At 45.5% G+C, this 17,475-nt stretch overlaps 1 protein-coding gene across 2 annotated transcripts; it reads left to right on the top strand.

The window, feature by feature from the left end:
- The first annotated feature begins 4,686 nt into the window (after positions 1 to 4,686).
- ZBTB2 (zinc finger and BTB domain containing 2) lies at positions 4,687 to 14,888 on the top strand. 2 transcript variants are annotated; one of them, XM_066315483.1, is made up of 3 exons: positions 4,687 to 4,889; positions 8,573 to 8,757; positions 10,680 to 14,888. In XM_066315483.1, the coding sequence occupies exons 2-3, from the start codon at positions 8,585 to 8,587 to the stop codon at positions 12,040 to 12,042; spliced, it is 1,536 nt and encodes a 511-aa protein (XP_066171580.1). In that variant the 5' UTR covers positions 4,687 to 4,889; positions 8,573 to 8,584; the 3' UTR covers positions 12,043 to 14,888. The 2 variants fall into 2 exon arrangements, with proteins under 2 accessions (XP_066171580.1, XP_066171579.1); XM_066315482.1 differs by lacking the exon at positions 4,687 to 4,889 and having other exon boundaries at positions 8,558 to 8,757.
- Positions 14,889 to 17,475: the final 2,587 nt, after the last annotated feature.

The raw sequence follows: 17,475 nt of genomic DNA, 5'->3' as shown, positions 1-17,475 counted from the left end.
CACATGATTTTCTTTGGCAGATCTGCTGGGAAGTTGTCACAAGAGTAGCTATTTGTAAAACAGCAAAGAATGCTGAGAGCTGTGACTCAGTTCCAGACCTGTTTTTCTGGGGTGACAGCACTCACGAGTACAGAGTCAATCCCTGCTCTCTGCTGCGCTGTTCACATCAGCTCTGCTTGCTGGATGCATACACACACCTCCCTGGAGCTCTGTCACTGAGAGCTGCTTCCTCTGGAACACCTCACCCACATGGGCATTAAAAATGCATTTGGGAATCACTGCAGTTTGAATCCTTTTTTTCTGAGGCAAACAACACGTGCAAGTACATATATTACTGTAACTTTATAGTCAAGCTCCACTAAAAGCATTGCTCCAGCCAAGGGGACGTTGTCACGTTTGAACTTTACTTGTTAAAAGTGGGCAGGGCCCATGTAAAAGGCTAATTTCAGACTAAGCCAAAGGCAGAAGATCAGAAAATACATGGCTAATCAGCACTGCAAAAACTGTGTTAGTTGGGTTACACTAAAAATTCCTGATAGAGATGAGTCTCCTAACAAGCAAAACTATACACACAGTTAAACCATTTCCTTAAATGACATACACTGTACTGACACAAGGCTAGATATAATTATTTATTTCCCCTCTCAACTAGTTTCGTTCACTAGGTGTAGAAACAATTCCTAATATCCTGATACCAGAAAACCTACAAAACAACAAAGATTAATTTCTTCATCTTTTCACCTCATACAGCCTACACAAAAGGTGGCTCACACACCACGGATCTTCTTCACCTCTCAGACCACCAGACCTACAGGCAACAAAAATGTGAAAGCTCAGATCTCCTTGGGGAAGACCACTCACCTATCACAAATGTAACCTCAACAGCAAGGCAAGGAAGAGCATGGAAGCCAAGGCAAGGAAAAGGCATTCCACTATTACTGCTGGGGCCTTACATCAGTTTTCCCAGGGGTCACTTTGACATTCCTACAATGCTGTCTGAAAGACAGGTGAGACTTGGACAAACTATGTGCACAGTTCTAACAGATGGAGGACAGAGTCCTGGATTAAAAGCTTGGAGACTCAGAGATACATAGTTCTAGCAAGAAGCTACTGCAGCTGCCACACTTGCCACCAAGTCTTCTCGCCAGCTTAAATCAAAAGTGGAAGTGTTAGAAATGGCAGCTGTGCTAATAAAAGAGATTGACTGCATTGACATAAACTCATGTTTCACTACAATAGTGAAATAGGGTCCCGCACCTTTGGAGAACAGTTCCCATGCATGGCCTAGGACATCCAACTCATATCCCTGTGGTTTACACTCCTCTGGGAGTGTGTCAGCAGTGTTGCAGGGAGGAAGAACAAGGACTTCAGAACAAGGACTCTGCTCTCTGACTTTTTAAAAATGCTGAGAATTTTGAAAACTCACAAAAAAATCTTAGCACTTTGAGCCTAATTAGTATCACTGGAGCTGTTGAGGTTTTGACTATAGCAATAAAAAATCTGCTATTCCACTCCAGATTTCAACAGAACTCATTCAAGAAGACCACTTACAGGACTTCAGACTGGATCAAGTTCCTCCCACGCTCAAGTGACTTTTTACTCAGATTAGCAGACACTTCCTTCATCCTATTAACACTTATATCATCAGCAGTATGCTCATTTACAATGTAAAATATGATCTTATCAGACAAAATGCTGCCTCTAATCCAAGTTCATGCACACTGAAGTAAAACCCAAAACCTAGGGACTGATCCTGTTATCAACAGCATCACACTTAACTAAGAATGTGCTCAGATGTGTGTCTGAACAGTCCTTTCAAAAAGTCACAAAAATGGGAAAGAAATCCTAATCGAATACCTCTAGAAACTCAGGAGGGAAAACCAGCACATAACAAAAAGCACAGTAATGCTATTTAATGAGACACAGATAAATTTTTATTACAATTTCAGGTGCATGGATTATAACCTAAAAAAACAAACCAACCCAAAACTCCAAAGCGAGAGAAGTAATATTTTAGTAATATTTTAGTAGTATTTATTCACATAAGTTGGGTGTCCCAAATGCATCAGGTGAATGCTTCTCACTCCCTGTGACACAGGTGACATGTCTCAAGCATTAGTCAGTACTGAAGGTGTGAAATTTGGCAACATTACACTCAATATGGCCATCTTTCTACAGATTCCAACAGGCCTTGATTCCAACAGGATTAGAAACTGCATTATTGCTGGATTCAAGTATTGCAGTCCAAATAAAGGTGATTTAAAGCTGAATTATGAGCTGTTAATACTTCAAATAAACCATAGCCAAGTTAATTTTTCTTGTTTCAGAGACAGCACAGAGGAGAATCCCACACTAATACCAACACACAAGTAAGCAAGTGCAGCATAAAAAAAGAGGCCAAAAAGCCTGCCAGATATCTGCCAGAAATACACTGGTTTTCCTAAGTAGCCCATTCAATTAAATTAAAAATTCTATCACTTTTTCAATATCTTCCAGGAGAATTAGAGAGATCATCAAACACTAACTGACTTGAGTTCAACTGCCCATCTCCTCTCTTTACTTTGTATTTGGTTTTCAAAACTGAAATGGAGGGAAACCATTCAGGGGAAAAAATTGCCAAGTAGACTGGTTAAATACACTCTATAAACTTTCTGCCACATGCTCACAAAGCAGAACTCAGAGAGTTGTGTTGAACTACACTGGACATGTTTTTAAGATCTCAGCTATTCGAGGTGGGTCTTAAAGATAAAGTTCTGTTCAGCTGCTTTATTCTAAGTACTGGAACAGCAGCAAACAGTCAGTTTTCAGCTCCATTAAAATTAAAAGTTGTTGGGTTTTGGGGTTGGTTTGTTGGGGGTTTTTATGACTTCACTAGTCTTAAAAATCTGCACTTTTCCAATGCCGCTTAACTTGGGTAAATAAATTAATATTCATGAGCTATTTGATGCAAAGACTCAAGCTGTGCCTGTTAAGATATCCATTAATTTCAGTGGGAGTCAGACTCACATAAAACTGATCTAATCCTTTATCAATTCAGATCATGTAAAAGTAACAATAGCCTGGGATGGCTGCAATCATCTGTGGATCTACAAACCAGCCAAGATACAAGATTCCTCCTTCCCATCAGCACACCTGCTGTCAAGATGCAAAGTTCAAAGCTGGGCCTTTTTTCCATAGTATATCTTACTTAATTACCATGGAAACAACATCCCAAGTACAGCTAGGCCCCTAAATGCTTGCTTTAAAAAGTACCTTAAGAAAGGTAATAATCATCTGGACCTAATTCAGACAGTTGGCATCGTAGCATATGCTGTTCCCCATGAACAGCAAAAAACACACTGGAGGACAGCAGGAGCAGGGCTCCAGGGCAGGAGGTGCAAAGGAACCCCATTTAACTACTGCTGACCAAACGTCTTCCCACAAGGTCTTCAACAACAGCGACAAAGTTTCTCTCTGAAAATGGTTCTGTCCATGCCACTGCTCCGCTTAGCAGATGTATCTGGGCTGTTCCTGGACTGATTCGCTGCCTGGAGTAATCACATCCAAGGGCTTCCCAGCCTCTTGTAGAAGACAGCATCCCTGCTCCACGCTAGCAGCTCTGACTTACTAACTCCTGCAAGACTGACAATTTTTTCTGTGTATCATGGACTGTATCCGTGTATCTATTTCCAGGTATGTCAGTCGGTGCATTTCCTTATGCAGTTTTATAAACATCCATGGATTATTCTACAGCATGCCTTGGATTTGGATAAAACGAGGTCTTGCTACAGCCACCTCCCCCCCTCAGTCCACCACAATCAAATCTGACACTGTGGGAAGCTGCAGATGTGATTTTTACATACAGCAGCCATATCATCCCTTTAAAAAGCAAGAATACCCACTTCAAATAACCTGCGTCCAGCTGAACAGACCACAAGCAGACCCAACCTTTCCACTTTTGTACTCTGAATCACTCTTTTTGACAACTGAACTTGTAACCTGCCATCTGACAGCTCAGCCACGGCGTGCCCAGGGCAGTTTCAGACACCGGTCCCACGCCGCCCCTTCCCGGCGCACCGGACCGAGACTTGCTATACATGACACCTGGAGAGCAGCCAGGGAGACTCGGAGGAGGGCACCGGCTCTGAGAGTCCGTGCCCGATAGGCCCGGGACACCGCGCCCCGCCGCTGCCCGTGCCCGTCTCCCACAACCCCGGCGACTCCGCGGGAAGCGCAGGGACGCACCTGCGCCCGCCACTCCTCGCCGGCAGCGAGCGGGAGGGCAGCACCGGCGGCATCCATCCCCGCTGCCAAGCACCGCCCGGCGGGAGCCGCTCGGTGCCCCCCGGCGGCGGCACCGAGCAGCCTCTGCCGCCACGGCGAGGCCGGACGGGCGCCGGGAAGGCGGCGGCGGCGGGCGCGGCGCGGCTCGGCTCGGCACAGCACCGCCCCATCCCATCCCGGCCCCGCACGCCGCCACGATCCCCGTTATCCCGCAGCGCTGGATGCAGAAGGGGGTGCAGGGGGGCCACACCGGCCTCCGCCGCCCGGGAGTTTTAAAGGGGCAGCGCGCCGCGCTAGGACGGGAGCAGCGGCTTTGCCCTGGGGGGTGCCCGGAGGGCGGGAGGGCCGCTCCCGTTCCCGGTGCCGGCGGTGGGGCGGGCGCGGAGGGAGGGGCGGGGGCTGGGTGTCTCCCGCTGCCGCCACAGCGCTCGCCGCCTCCCCTCCCCCACGGCGGGGGCTCCTCGCCGCAGCCTCTGTGCTCCGCTCCCGGTCATGTGACCCGAACGTAACCGGACAGGAAAAGCCGCCGCCGCCGCCGCCGCGCTGACTCCGTTGTTGCTGCTGCCGGGCGCGGAGACGGCGGCGGCCCCCGCGCGGCGCCACCCGGCGGCCCCCACGCCCCCCAGGTGAGCGAGCACCGGCCGCGCCGCGCCCGCCCCGCGGGGCTGCCCGGCCCCGCCGCCCGCACGTGCGCCCGGCCCCGTCGCGCCGGCCGCGGCCCGGGCTCAGGCGGCGGCGGCGGGGGCGCGGCGGGGCCTGTTCGGCCCTACCTCCGCATTGTGTGCGAGGGACGCCCCGGGCCCCGCCGGGTCCGAGCGGGCCGAGGGGGCGCGGGGTGGGAGGTGGAACTGCCCGGTGAATCCCCGCCGGGCCGGGCCGGACCGGGCCGGGCCGGGCCGCTCCATCCGGGACACGGTACGGGGGGGGATGGGTGCGCACCGAGGGGAGGGCCGGGCCGAGCCGGAGGGGAGTGGGTGGGTCGCGGAGAGGCAAGGAGAGAGGGAGGGGGCCGGGGGGGGCCGGTGCCGCCCGGCGCGGGGCTCGGCTCGGCCGGTTGAGGCCCGCGCTCCCTCCCTCCCTTCCTCCCGCCCCCTTCGGCGGCGGTGGCGGCAGCAGCGGGATCCGGCGCGCGCGGGGCGGGGCGGCCCCGCCTGTCCCCCGTCCCCCCCCCCGGCGGGTTGGGATGGGCCGGCCCTGGCGGCGGCGGCGGCGGCTCTTCCCGTCTCGCGCGCCCTGGCGGCTCCGCTCGCGCTGCGTCTCGCGCGCCGTCTCCGTCCCGTCCGTGCGCGCGTGGCGTGCGCGGGGGGGCGGGGGGCGGGGCCGGCGGGAGGAGGGAGGGGCGAGGTGCAGCCAGTGAGAGCGGCGCGCGGCCGCCCGGCCTCCCGCCCCGGCGGCCAATGGGAGGGCGCCGTCCGCTCCCGCACTGGGCCGAGCGTGCTCCGGCCATGGAGCGGGCGCGCGGCCGGACACGCCCCCGGCCGGACAAGGCGGGAGCGCCCCGGCGGCGCGCGCCGGCGGGGGCTGGGAGGCAGGGAAGGGGCGCGCGCCGTCCCGTCGCGGCGGGCGGGGCCGGGGCCCATCACCGGTCCCCGCCCGCCGCCCCGGGTGAGGGCGAAGGCCGAGCGGGCGGCTGCCGCCGCTGCGGGGGGGGCGGCGCGTCTGTGAGCGGCCGGGCCGGGGCCGGTGCCCTCTGCCATCGGAGTGGGAGCGGCTCCGGTGCTGTCAAGGTTCGGTGCCCGGGGTACCAGGGCAGAGCGTGAAGCGCCGTGCCCGACCGGTTCCCTGCCGGCCCGGTTGGCTGCCCGGGCCCCGCGCACTCCCGCGGTGTGGTACCGGCGGTTCCCCGGCGTTATCCTGGGCTTGTGGCGCCGCTGTTCCTCCGGAGCGAGCGCCCTTCCCGAGCGGGCTCGCCCCCGCGCGGCTCCTCACCCGGCGCTGAGCTGATTAGGTAATTTCCAGAGCCGCGGCAGAGCGGGGCCGGGCCAGGGCAGGACCGGCCCCACGGGGTTTCAGGGCGCAACAAGTATTTCCCACACTTGTTGAATCGGTCAGCGCTGAAATACGGCCTCGCCGGTGTTAATCACGATTTTATTTAGCTAAGGGTAAAATTCCTGAGCGCATGCATACCTATAATGTACAAATTGCTTTCCTCGCACTTTTCATCTGCCCTGTCATTTCCTCAGAGTGTAATTACTGCAGTGCTTTTGGCTAGAGCATTTAAATATCATCCAGATACATGCAAAACACAATGTTGTTCACATGTATCATTTTTTTAAAAGATAAGTTCAGGTCTCTAAGGAATTGCTTGCTATTTGGGGTAAGAGTGAAGCTCCAAACTAAACACACTTAAGACGGTAATAACTAGGAAGAATGTTGGTCTGGCTTTGAGTGCCCTCACATCGGTGATTTGCTCTGCTTGGCAAGTTTTGTTGTCCAAGTGCAAACCAGACTGAATTAAAAAAAAAAAAAAGTTAAACACATTAATAATCTAAATTAAAGGTAAAAAAAAAATCTAGTGTGTTGTCTGTAACATCACCCACATGGGGCATCTTTCAGGATTAAATAACACCAAGCATGATTTTTGTTCCTGCTGACAGCAAGTATTCTCTCTTGTGGAGAGAAGGAGAGAATCTTAGCACGTTGTATGTAAAAATTTAGTTATCCAAACATTAGTTCAGGGAGGAGAATATGTACCTAAAGAGAGCTGAAACCTAACTTTTTGTCTTATTAACTGTAAGAAAATAATCAGCTGTATCTTACACTGTGTTTCTTTCTTTGTCTTTATATCCCTGTGTCCAGTGAACTCTGATCTCATGCAAATGCAGAGGAATGCATTTGGTCAGCCTGGTTATTGCTTTAAAGACAAGGGAATTCTTCCCTTTCCAGCAAGTAAAAATATTTGCTTCTCCAGTGACTAAACATACTGGCATATGTGGAATACAATTCTCTTCTCTTTCCCAAAAAGCCATGCTCTTACTATATAAAAGAACCTAGCTGCTTGAACCTGACCTAAAATTTCAATAACTTACTGTTAAGTTTAGATGGGAAAACACCCAAGACTTTTTATAAACTTTTTCGTCCACTTCTTGTTTCACCTTCTCTTTCTGTTCTGTTTCTGTTCTGGGCATTACAGGGTCTGGAATTTTGTTGGCTTCTCTTTCTGCTTTTATGTTTATGTACGGAATTGCATTGCTTCATACTTTCACTTCCCGCCGCCCCCCCCCCCCAAAGCTCTATTTGCTTTGATTTATTTTGTCTCCACTCTCTGATCTTACTAGCCCTATATTTGTCCATCCATCCATGAGTAACTGTCCTAATGTGTTTTCCTGACTATTTTTTCCCCTCAGAGTTACCAATTTTTGCTTCCAAGACTGCCCTTTCATCCTTGAGAAAAAGTTTATAGCTCCTAGGTAGTTCTTTGTGGGAGCCTCCAGCAGCTGGTACAAGGAGGTGCCCAGGAGGGTGAGGAGCTGTGGAAGCCCTGGCCGAGGGGCCTTCCCATGGACAAAACTGCACCTCTCACCCTTTGCTAGGCAGGCATGAGGCATGCAGACTTCTTAAAAATGCTGCTGTGGCTGGTCTCAATAAATAAATCAATAGCATTAGGTGAAAAGATTGGCTCCTCCTGTATTGATAGTTCAGAGGGCTTGCCATTACCTAGAATGAATTGACTGTTGAGCCTGGGAAGATTCAGGTATGTATCTGGTATTTCCCAGGAGAGGGCATAACCATCACAAACGTTTGGTTGTTTAATGTTGGGCTTGTATTCATCTGATGGACTCATAACTTTCCGGTAAAAGATATACAGAGACACTGAAAGTCCAGGTTAAAAGTCTCTAACTTGTCTTTTATTGGATTGCATCACTCACACCAGTGTAGGCAAAAGTGACTGCCATCAGAAAGGAAATTCAGTTTTCCTATTTGAGCAGACAAGTGGCAACCAAAACACTTTCTTTTTCCCACTCTGTATAGGTGTTTTTACTACTTGTTAATATATCTTCCTCTTCCTTAGCTATTTGTATTTCTGTATCCAAGTACCCACAGCATGCCTTTGCAGAACACTTCAGTTCTGGTTCTCCTTTGCTCTTTAAGCCTTGGAAACAACTCAGATCTTTGTGAATCACATTGCCCATCATGAAAGAGAAATCCTTGCCTATGTGTAAGGTATCTTTTATACAGTAACTTGGGATGAAGATGTGTTACTAAAGTATGGCATCTGGATATTGGAGAAAATATCTGTTAAGAGACAGCTTTTGTTGCATCTCTGCATCTACTGTTAAGTTTTACATAAAAGTCATTTGCTTTTCAGAGTGTAAAAAAAATGGATTTGGCCAACCATGGACTTATTCTGCTGCAGCAGCTAAATGCTCAGAGAGAGTTTGGTTTCCTGTGTGACTGCACAGTTGCCATTGGGGATGTCTACTTCAAGGCACACAAATCTGTCCTCGCTTCTTTCTCCAACTACTTCAAGATGTTATTTGTTCATCAAACCAGGTAACTCTAAAAAGGTTCACCGTTTAAATGTTGTTCAGTTAACTAAGCTAAGGAAGTCTAGCAACAAAATGTTCTTTTTGCTTCTTGTTATGACATTAAGAGCGTGGAATCCAGTCTTAACTGCAAACTAGAACCTCACTTAATAACATGTTAAAGTTGAACTGTGATTCATTAACACTAATTTTATAATTTAGCACAAGTTCTTTATCCTTAAAAAAGCATAGAAAAATTAATTTCTACAGTTGAATACTTCAAGGATCCTGTCTTCTCTCCTGCACTTTCCTTCCCCCACTCACTGTCTTCTACTCTGTCTTGACACTGTTCTTGACATTTGTGTAATGTTATATACAATCCAATAAGTACTTGCTAGAAGGTTTTGAGAAATAAACTTACAAAAGAGGTGTATGTGTTTCATTTCTTTGCAGTTTATTGTCAAATAATAAAATACCACATAATGGTGGAAAATAAAGGAGTTTGTGGTACTCTGTGTATTTTTTTTAATATTTTTGTACCACAGGCTTACATTGAGGAGATTGAAAAGATCACCAAAGTGTAAGACAACTTTAAAAGATTTTTTGCTCTTTTTCCAAAATACTTGAACTAGCTCAAAAAGTTTATATTAAGAGATTCACATTAACTCTTTGGCTAAGAGTTCTTAGCCCAAAGTGAACTGCTAGGACAGAAGTGCATTTGCACTTCTGAAATGGGACTGCAGGCAGGTGTTACCAGCCTTGATGCTCCATCAAGAGCACAGTCATCTTTGGAACACAGCATTACAAAGTTTACTTTTGAGTCGTATATCTGAATTCAGAAGCGGTCACAGGGGGAGCTCAAGAAATGAAAGAATTTGCTCTAATTTCCTCCTCAGTTTATAGCCTACTGCTGTTAGAGCATTCAAACCACAGCACACAGTCATGTCCATTTCTCAATTTCTGTGGTTTGTTTGTGTTTGTTTTTAATAGAGGAGCCACAAATACTTATGAAAAATAATTAGGATCCCAGTTCCTCTCCTGTTAGCTAACTGAACTGACAAAGATGTTCCATGTTCTTCTTCTGTGAACCTTGCCTTACTTTCTGCACAGAAGTACAGCTTTAGCTAGAGCAGTGGTAGTTGTCTCAGTCCCGAGCATTGTAAAGGTTGATGCCGAGGGCACACTGAGATGGAGGGTGGTGTTGGTTTCAGTCCTGTTGGGCTGAAGAGGGCGTCACAGCCAAAGCGTCTCCCTTTGAGTGCTCTAATCAAGGCACTGCTAGGCTGACCAGGCAGTTCATTGGGGCTGCTGTTTCTTCCTCCCTATTCAAGGAAAAGAGCTGCTGTTCTGCTATGTAAGGAACCTGTACTCCACAGGTTACACCTGTTGCATCAGATCCCTGGGAGAATGCACACCCTGTCCTGCATGGTTTGTGGATCATAACCAACTTGGGACAATGCAATGCCACAAATTCACAGAACTGTGTCTGTAAACCCTTGCAGGACACAGAAGCCCAGCAGGCAAGTGCCAGATGAATTTTAGGTGTTTTCAGGGCTAAACACTGAGAGGAGTTTATTGGACTTTGCATTTAGAGTCCTGTGCTACCAAGTTTTCATTTAGCTACAGGTGTGTTTGAATCCAGACAAATTTACAAAATATATTAATATGTGACAACACATTTACAACATAACAGCAGTTTAAAATCGTATAGATTGCAATGGGACAGCTTTTCTTTCAAGCCAGTTACTTCACTGAGGAAAGAAGTCATCATTCAAGTAGCTCTTAAGATTAGCTCTTTTGCAGTAAAGCATTTCCCTTAATATTCATTGCAGATTCTATGTTTTGAATTCAAGTAGAAACCTCCTATTTTTATCAAAGCTTGAATAACCTAGAACTGAAAACAAAAATATTTTCTTTATGTCTTATTTATAATTTTGTTTCACCTTTCAGTGAATGTGTCCGTTTGAAAGCGACCGACATACAGCCAGATATCTTCAGTTATCTCTTGCATTTGATGTACACTGGGAAGATGGCACCACAACTCATTGACCCAGTTCGACTAGAACAGGGAATAAAGTTTCTGCATGCATATCCACTAATTCAAGAGGCCAGCCTTGCAAGTCAGGGAACTTTTTCTCACCCGGATCAAGTCTTTCCATTAGCATCTTCATTATATGGCATTCAGATTGCAGATCACCAGATAAGACATCCCACTAAGGTTACGTCAGCGACTGACAAACTTGGGCGAGAACCACGGCCTCAGACATCACGGATGAACCAAGAGCAGGCTTCTGAAGGCTCACAGCTCTCACAGTTGGGTGCAAATCTGCCACAAGTGACCCGGACAAATATGTCTGCTTCTGACCCATTGCCGTCTTCTCTATCTCCAGAATTGGTATCCGCTGCTGGTAACAATTCACCTTCAGGAGAAGAGGCCAATATGGAAGCATCTTCTTCAGATGAACAGCCTGCCTCTCTCACAATAGCACATGTCAAGCCAAGCATTATGAAGAGGAACGGAAGCTTCCCAAAATACTATGCCTGTCACCTCTGCGGTCGCCGGTTCAACCTGCGCAGCAGTTTGCGGGAGCACCTGCAGATCCACACGGGAGTTCCCTTCACTTCTAGCCAGCAGGGAGAAAGTAATATTTCTTTGTCTCTCTGTAACAACACGGCTGATAAAGATGCCATGGAAGTGCCTGAAGCAGGGATGATTAGTGACAGCGAGCTGCAGCAGATCTCAGACTCCCCAATAATTGATGGGCAGCAGCAGTCAGAGACACCTCCCCCTTCCGATATCGCAGACATTGACAACCTGGAGCAGGCAGATCAAGAGAGGGAGGTAAAGAGACGGAAATACGAATGTTCCATCTGTGGTCGCAAATTTATTCAGAAAAGCCACTGGAGGGAGCACATGTACATACACACGGGCAAGCCCTTCAAGTGCAGCACTTGTGACAAAAGCTTTTGTAGGGCTAACCAGGCTGCCAGACACGTGTGCCTAAATCAGAGCATGGACACATACACGATGGTGGATAAACAGACTCTGGAGCTCTGTACTTTTGAGGAAGGCAGTCAAATGGACAACATGTTAGTACAGACCAACAAGCCCTACAAATGTAACTTGTGTGACAAAACTTTTTCAACTCCCAATGAAGTAGTCAAACATTCGTGCCAAAATCAAAACTCTGTCTTTACACTAGAAGAAGATCGTTCCATTCTGTTAGGTGGTGGGGACACAGAAGCCACAGAGACTGATAACGCAGTGTTAGCCTCCATCAAAAAGGAGCAGGAAGCAGTGTTGTTAGACTGAATGTGAAACCTTTATCAATTTTTTAAAGTTTCTTTACTCATTTTTTATTAAATCAATTTTTTCCTCCCCCTACCTCTTACCTCACTTACCCCTGCCATCTTTTCCAGCAACCTCCTTCCCACCCTTTGTCTTCAGCAACCAGAACTGTACTGGCACATTAGAAAATTGGACTTTGCCTCTCCCACCAAAACAAACAAAAAGCTCTTGCATCAAACCACAACAAAATTGATTTTAATACAAAGGAACATTAAAAAACAATCCAGCTAACTATGCTGATAGTATTAGTTATTCCAAATTTAATAGATTTTAAACAAAATTTTGATTGTTTAAAAGTGTATTTAGATACAATGATGAGTGCAACGAGAAACAGAGTATCAGTTTGGTAAGCAAAGGATATGTGTATTTTAGTTTCCCTGGTAGAAGGCATTTTGAGATCTGGCAGATTAAACACCGTGCTCCTAAGAAGTCCACGTGCAAGTTGATTGAGGTTATAACCTAAGCCCTCAGAACTTTTCTCAAGGAATGCAGAAGTCTCTGTTCATTGAGTTTAAAAGAGCTGAGGGTGTTGGTTTTCTTTTAGCCATATGTTTTCCTTCAAGTATGCCTTTGGGTATCTGTTTCAGAGTCAAGCAAAGTCATTGCTTAGTCAAATTTTGACTTAAGTAGCTGTAATAGTAATGTGATGGCAATCTTTATATATATATATATAAATACTGTATATGTATAAAGATTTATATATATATAAAGTGTCTCTGTGTATATTTGGTACAGGTAAATAAATGCACACATCCTTTTTAAGTAACTGGCCGTCTGCTCTCAGATTCAGCCTGGAATGTCTTTTAGTTGTTTGACAAAGTTAGTCATTGCACAGGTTTTAATCAAATTTGAAACGTCCTGAGCTGTGTGCATTTTTATTGACCTGTTGAAGAGAAGCCAATAGGTAAGTGTTGTCACCCAAGCTACCAAGGAAACTAGAGAAGTGGCATACTGGTGCGCACTGCACCATCATTAGTGCAGCACATGTGTGTGTTGTTAGCTGTGTAGAGGTTTGAGTTGCTCTGGATGAAAGGAGAGAGAAAAGCTTTATTCCCTTACTCAGGCAAGGAATGTCCATGATTTCATTTGGTCTAATGGCATGAGTTAAGAGGGAGGAAAAGCGGTGTTCTAGCAACAGGGGATCATGGTTGTTTTAAAATGAATCTGTAGTGCTGGCTGGGAAATTCTGCTCTATGAGAGTCCTGTTATTTTGAAAGCCAAGACAAAGCCTGCAAAAACTGAAAGGGTGAATTCTGTAGTTTTAGTTACCGCTGATGGTAGTACTGCATCTTTGTGTTAAAAATCAAGTTGTTGATTTTTGCTATTTTATATAGATGCCCAGATTTTTTGCTGGTAGCCTAAAAACCAAAACTGACAGCAGCATTGAAGCTCACTGAGCAATTACTGGGCCAACAGAAGGTGTAAGTGGACAGAAAAAGTGCCCCATCATAAATGGAGACAGTGTGTGTTTGGGGGGAGGGGTGGGAGAGGGCAAGTCACAAACCACAGCTCTTCTCTGTGTATACGTTTAAACTAAATATCATCTTTTTGTGTATAGTTAAGTTCTCAGATTTGTAAGTTTTTATACATCATTTCATTGAATAAAAACTGAATTAAATGGGATATGACTTATTGAGTTAAAGGTGAAAGGTTCTTGGTGTTTGGTCTTCCTGGATAAGCTCTTGCTGAATCAGTTTAAAAGCCAAGCAATGTATTCTGTTTGTCAGACTAAGACCTCCATCACGCAGGTGAACAATGAGCTTACTAAAACTTGAGGTGGATTTAGCACAAAAAGTCTCTACATACTGGATTTTTTATTATCACTTCTGTATTAGAGTAAGAGGTTTAATATCAATTGACTTCAAAGTGTAGAATTATTTTAGTGCTGTCCATTTTAAAACTTCTTTAGGATCTCCATCTCCCAGTATAATATCCTTAAATGTGGGTTTTATTTCATCTTCCTTAATCCAAAATGCTCTCAGAGTAGAAAAACAAAAAAATAAACCTTTCCTAGTTCAGAGTAATGTCAGCTTTTGAGGTATCTGTGGTTTAGGAAGTAGCCACAAGTTCATTTCCAAAATGACTGAAGCTGCTAAAGGTGCTACCACCTCAGCTGTTAGTTACTGCTTAGATGCTGCTTTTTTTTTTTTTTTTTTTTTTTTTTTTTTTTTTTTTTTTTTTTTTAATTCTAGAGTTCCAGTTCTGCTCTGGGGCAAAGTACAGCAGTTCAACTCAGCTCCCCAGGTGGCTGGTGTCAGGGTGCACGTGGCCACACCATTTATTCCTGCTCTCACCTCTCCTTCTCCACTGCTTGGACATCATGATGTTTGCTAAGTTACATGTTAAATGGACTCAAGCAAAAAACAACCAGTCTTAAAAAATGCTATTTTTCTGTCAAACCTGTTCCTTATTTTAGCTCTGCAGAAGGTTTTGAACAACTCACAGATTGTGCAAAGATGGAGATGAGCCGGGAAGAGCCTTATTGAAGCCAGTGTTGCTGCTGGCAACAGGATGCACGATGTAGAAGATGGGAAGTGGTGACTCCCACTTGGGCAGGTAGCTCCTCTGGAGGGCAGTGTGGCCGTGCAGGCCGGTGTGCTGCCCAGCAAGGGGGAGCAGGGTAGGGCAGGAAACAAGCAGCCATGGAAGGAGTTGGTTATGACTGTCCTGCTGCTACAAGGAACGTGAAATTGCAGGCTCAGCAGAGATACTTTCACCTGTTAATATTTATTCTTATGAAATAACTGTTGGGTAAAGAGAAAAAAAATCACAATAAAGAGACTGTTTTAATACGTGTTGAGCTATGATAATGGTTTCTTTTAAATGCCTTTATTGTCTGATGGTCCGTAGGGATGTTTAAGTCATTGCCTTTCAACTTCATGAGCAATTTTGTTCCTTTACAACGAATTAGAAACAGTACATTCTGGTTATCAACAGCTGTGTCAAGAATTTGGGAAATTACAGCACAAATGCAGTTTTGTTCAAGCTTCTTTGTTTAAACCCTCTGAATTATTAGTACAGTTAGAGATAACTCCAGGATTTAGTTTTCAGTGTTTGACTTGGAGATTTGTGACTGAGTTGCTCATTGGTCATTCAGTCTGTTCACCTGCTGAAGTTGTGAATTTTTTACCAAATGAAAGCAGACATCTTGGCTGAGAACTGCTGAGAAGTCAGTGAAAATCTACCATCATTAAAGGCTGTGGGCTGGAACTTTAGCCCCATGTTTTTCCAAAGGAGTACCTTCAAAATAAATTACCTAGGCATGTCACTTGACATCTCTGCTGTGACTTCAAAAGTACCAAACACCTACAACTCTCTCTGCTCCAACAGAAGATTTTCACTTCTGGAAGTGGAGTTTGCAGTCAATATTTTTCCATCAAGTATCTTCATCACTTGGTCTGATAATCATTCTGCTTCAGCAGGGGGAGAATTTATCAGAAGATACTTGTGTTACAAACATTGAATACTTAAATTTGTGCTCCTGTTTACACAGCAGAGCCTTCAGTTGCTCTCTCGATATTTAAAAAATCTGGCTGGCTCTTCAGCTCCAAACCCATAAAATAACAGCCTCAGTCACAAAAAGTTGTCAGTTGCAAGAAAAAAAAAAGGAGAAAAATAATTAGATCTCACTCTGTTTACCTTAAATAATTTCTTTGGCATTGCAACATCTTTTACATTAATTAAAGGAAATGTGGTTAGACTCGAGCAAGTTTTTCAATGGTTGGGTTTTTTTTTCCCCAGTCTGCTTAACAGGAGGATAACTTTGTCTGGGAATTTTGCCTTTTTGGAGAGAAATACAATTCTTTAGATATCCAGTCCCAGGCACTTAAAAGATCAAACTGATTCATTCTTAACCAAGTTAAAGTAGTTTTCCTTGATTGTATTTCCACACCTTTTAATCTTAAAGAGTAAACACATATAGGGGAAGTTAATTTTGGAGTTCTGTCATTGATTCTCTTATTTATTACTTCCCAAAAGTCAACAAGTGTTTTAGAATACCTGATAGTTATGAATGATTAGGAGTAATTCGGTTGCTTTAAAAAAAAAATTTAAAACCAATTAGATTCCTACTTCAACACTGTAAATGTTACACTGTTAATTACAGCAGCATACTTTGGTTAATGAAATCTAGGTGACAGACTTCCAGTGGTGATGGAGGCTGGCTGCTCAAAAAACCCAGCTGTTACTCTACCTCAGACAGTGTTTCCATTTCCACAGTTCTTGTTTTGTAAACTTGTTTTTGTTTGTAAAAATGCCCATTGTCACTGGATAATGAAATCCCACTCATACCAAAAGAAGAACAAAACAGAAAGAAGCAAGAAATCTTCACCCTTCATGAATGTGTATTTGCCAAATCATCTGTGATCATCTCTAGAAATAAGAGAAATTCACTGTCCTTAAATATGGGCTTCTATCAAGCCTGCCATTAAGAAGGACATATTTAGATGAAATTTAGCCAAAGCCATATAACTCATTTCCTCTGCAGTACAGCCCTGGTTCTGTGATGTTGGTGCATCCATGCTTTTAAACAGGCCACATGTGCCAAGATGCAAGAGCTCAGTGTGGCCTTGGAGCAGCTGTCAGTGACTTGTCATTCCGTGAGGTGCCAGTGTTTGAGCCCTTGTGCCAAAGGAGCTGCCCGCAGGACTTCCTCATATTCACTCCATGCCTATCGCCTTGCCCAGAACTGAAGCCTCCCTGGAACCTTAGGAAATCTGCTCAGGGAGGAGAGAAGCACAGCCGCAAAATGAAAGTTAACACAAATGTTCACTTACTGTACTGCTCTGTGGAGTGTGGAGGAGGTACCCAGCACTCCAGCATGCCTCAGCACAGATCCACAGCCCGTATCCAATCTGCTGACTGTGTCAGGACTCCTTTTGAAGCAGCTCATACACTTTCTAAGGGAGCTTCCTGATCAATCCGTTGTTTCCTTCTATCCTTAATCTCTCAACCACATGGTTAAAGCATTTTCTATTTTGTTACTACCATATTGTGCAATTCCAGTTTCAGCAGTGAATTCTTTTATATTGCCATTGTTTATTTGGGTCTCTCAAATTCACAGAGCAATGTACTCTGTCAATCAAGCTTTATTTTATGAGCTTATTAGGTAAAAATCCAACCAGAGCACCCCTGGATATGGACACAGGCCACAGCCTCTCTGTTGGTGTTATACTGCCAGCATGAACTTCCCATCCTAGCAGGAGAAGGCCTTTCCTGAGTGTCCTATAAAAGGGAAAAGCCTGGAAAATATGGAAGGTCAGCAGTGCTTGAAGGATGTGACAGGAAATAGTCACTCAAAGCTTGCAATTGGCAGCTGATGAGGAAAGGAAGGTGATGGCCCATCACCAAACCAGCACCACTCCAGCTGCTGGTATACAGTTGTCCACAGACAGATAT

Source organism: Sylvia atricapilla, chromosome 3, assembly GCF_009819655.1.
Source record: "Sylvia atricapilla isolate bSylAtr1 chromosome 3, bSylAtr1.pri, whole genome shotgun sequence".
NCBI lineage: Eukaryota > Metazoa > Chordata > Aves > Passeriformes > Sylviidae > Sylvia > Sylvia atricapilla.
Note: the sequence above shows the minus strand (reverse complement) of the source record. Positions and strands in the feature narration are given on the sequence as shown.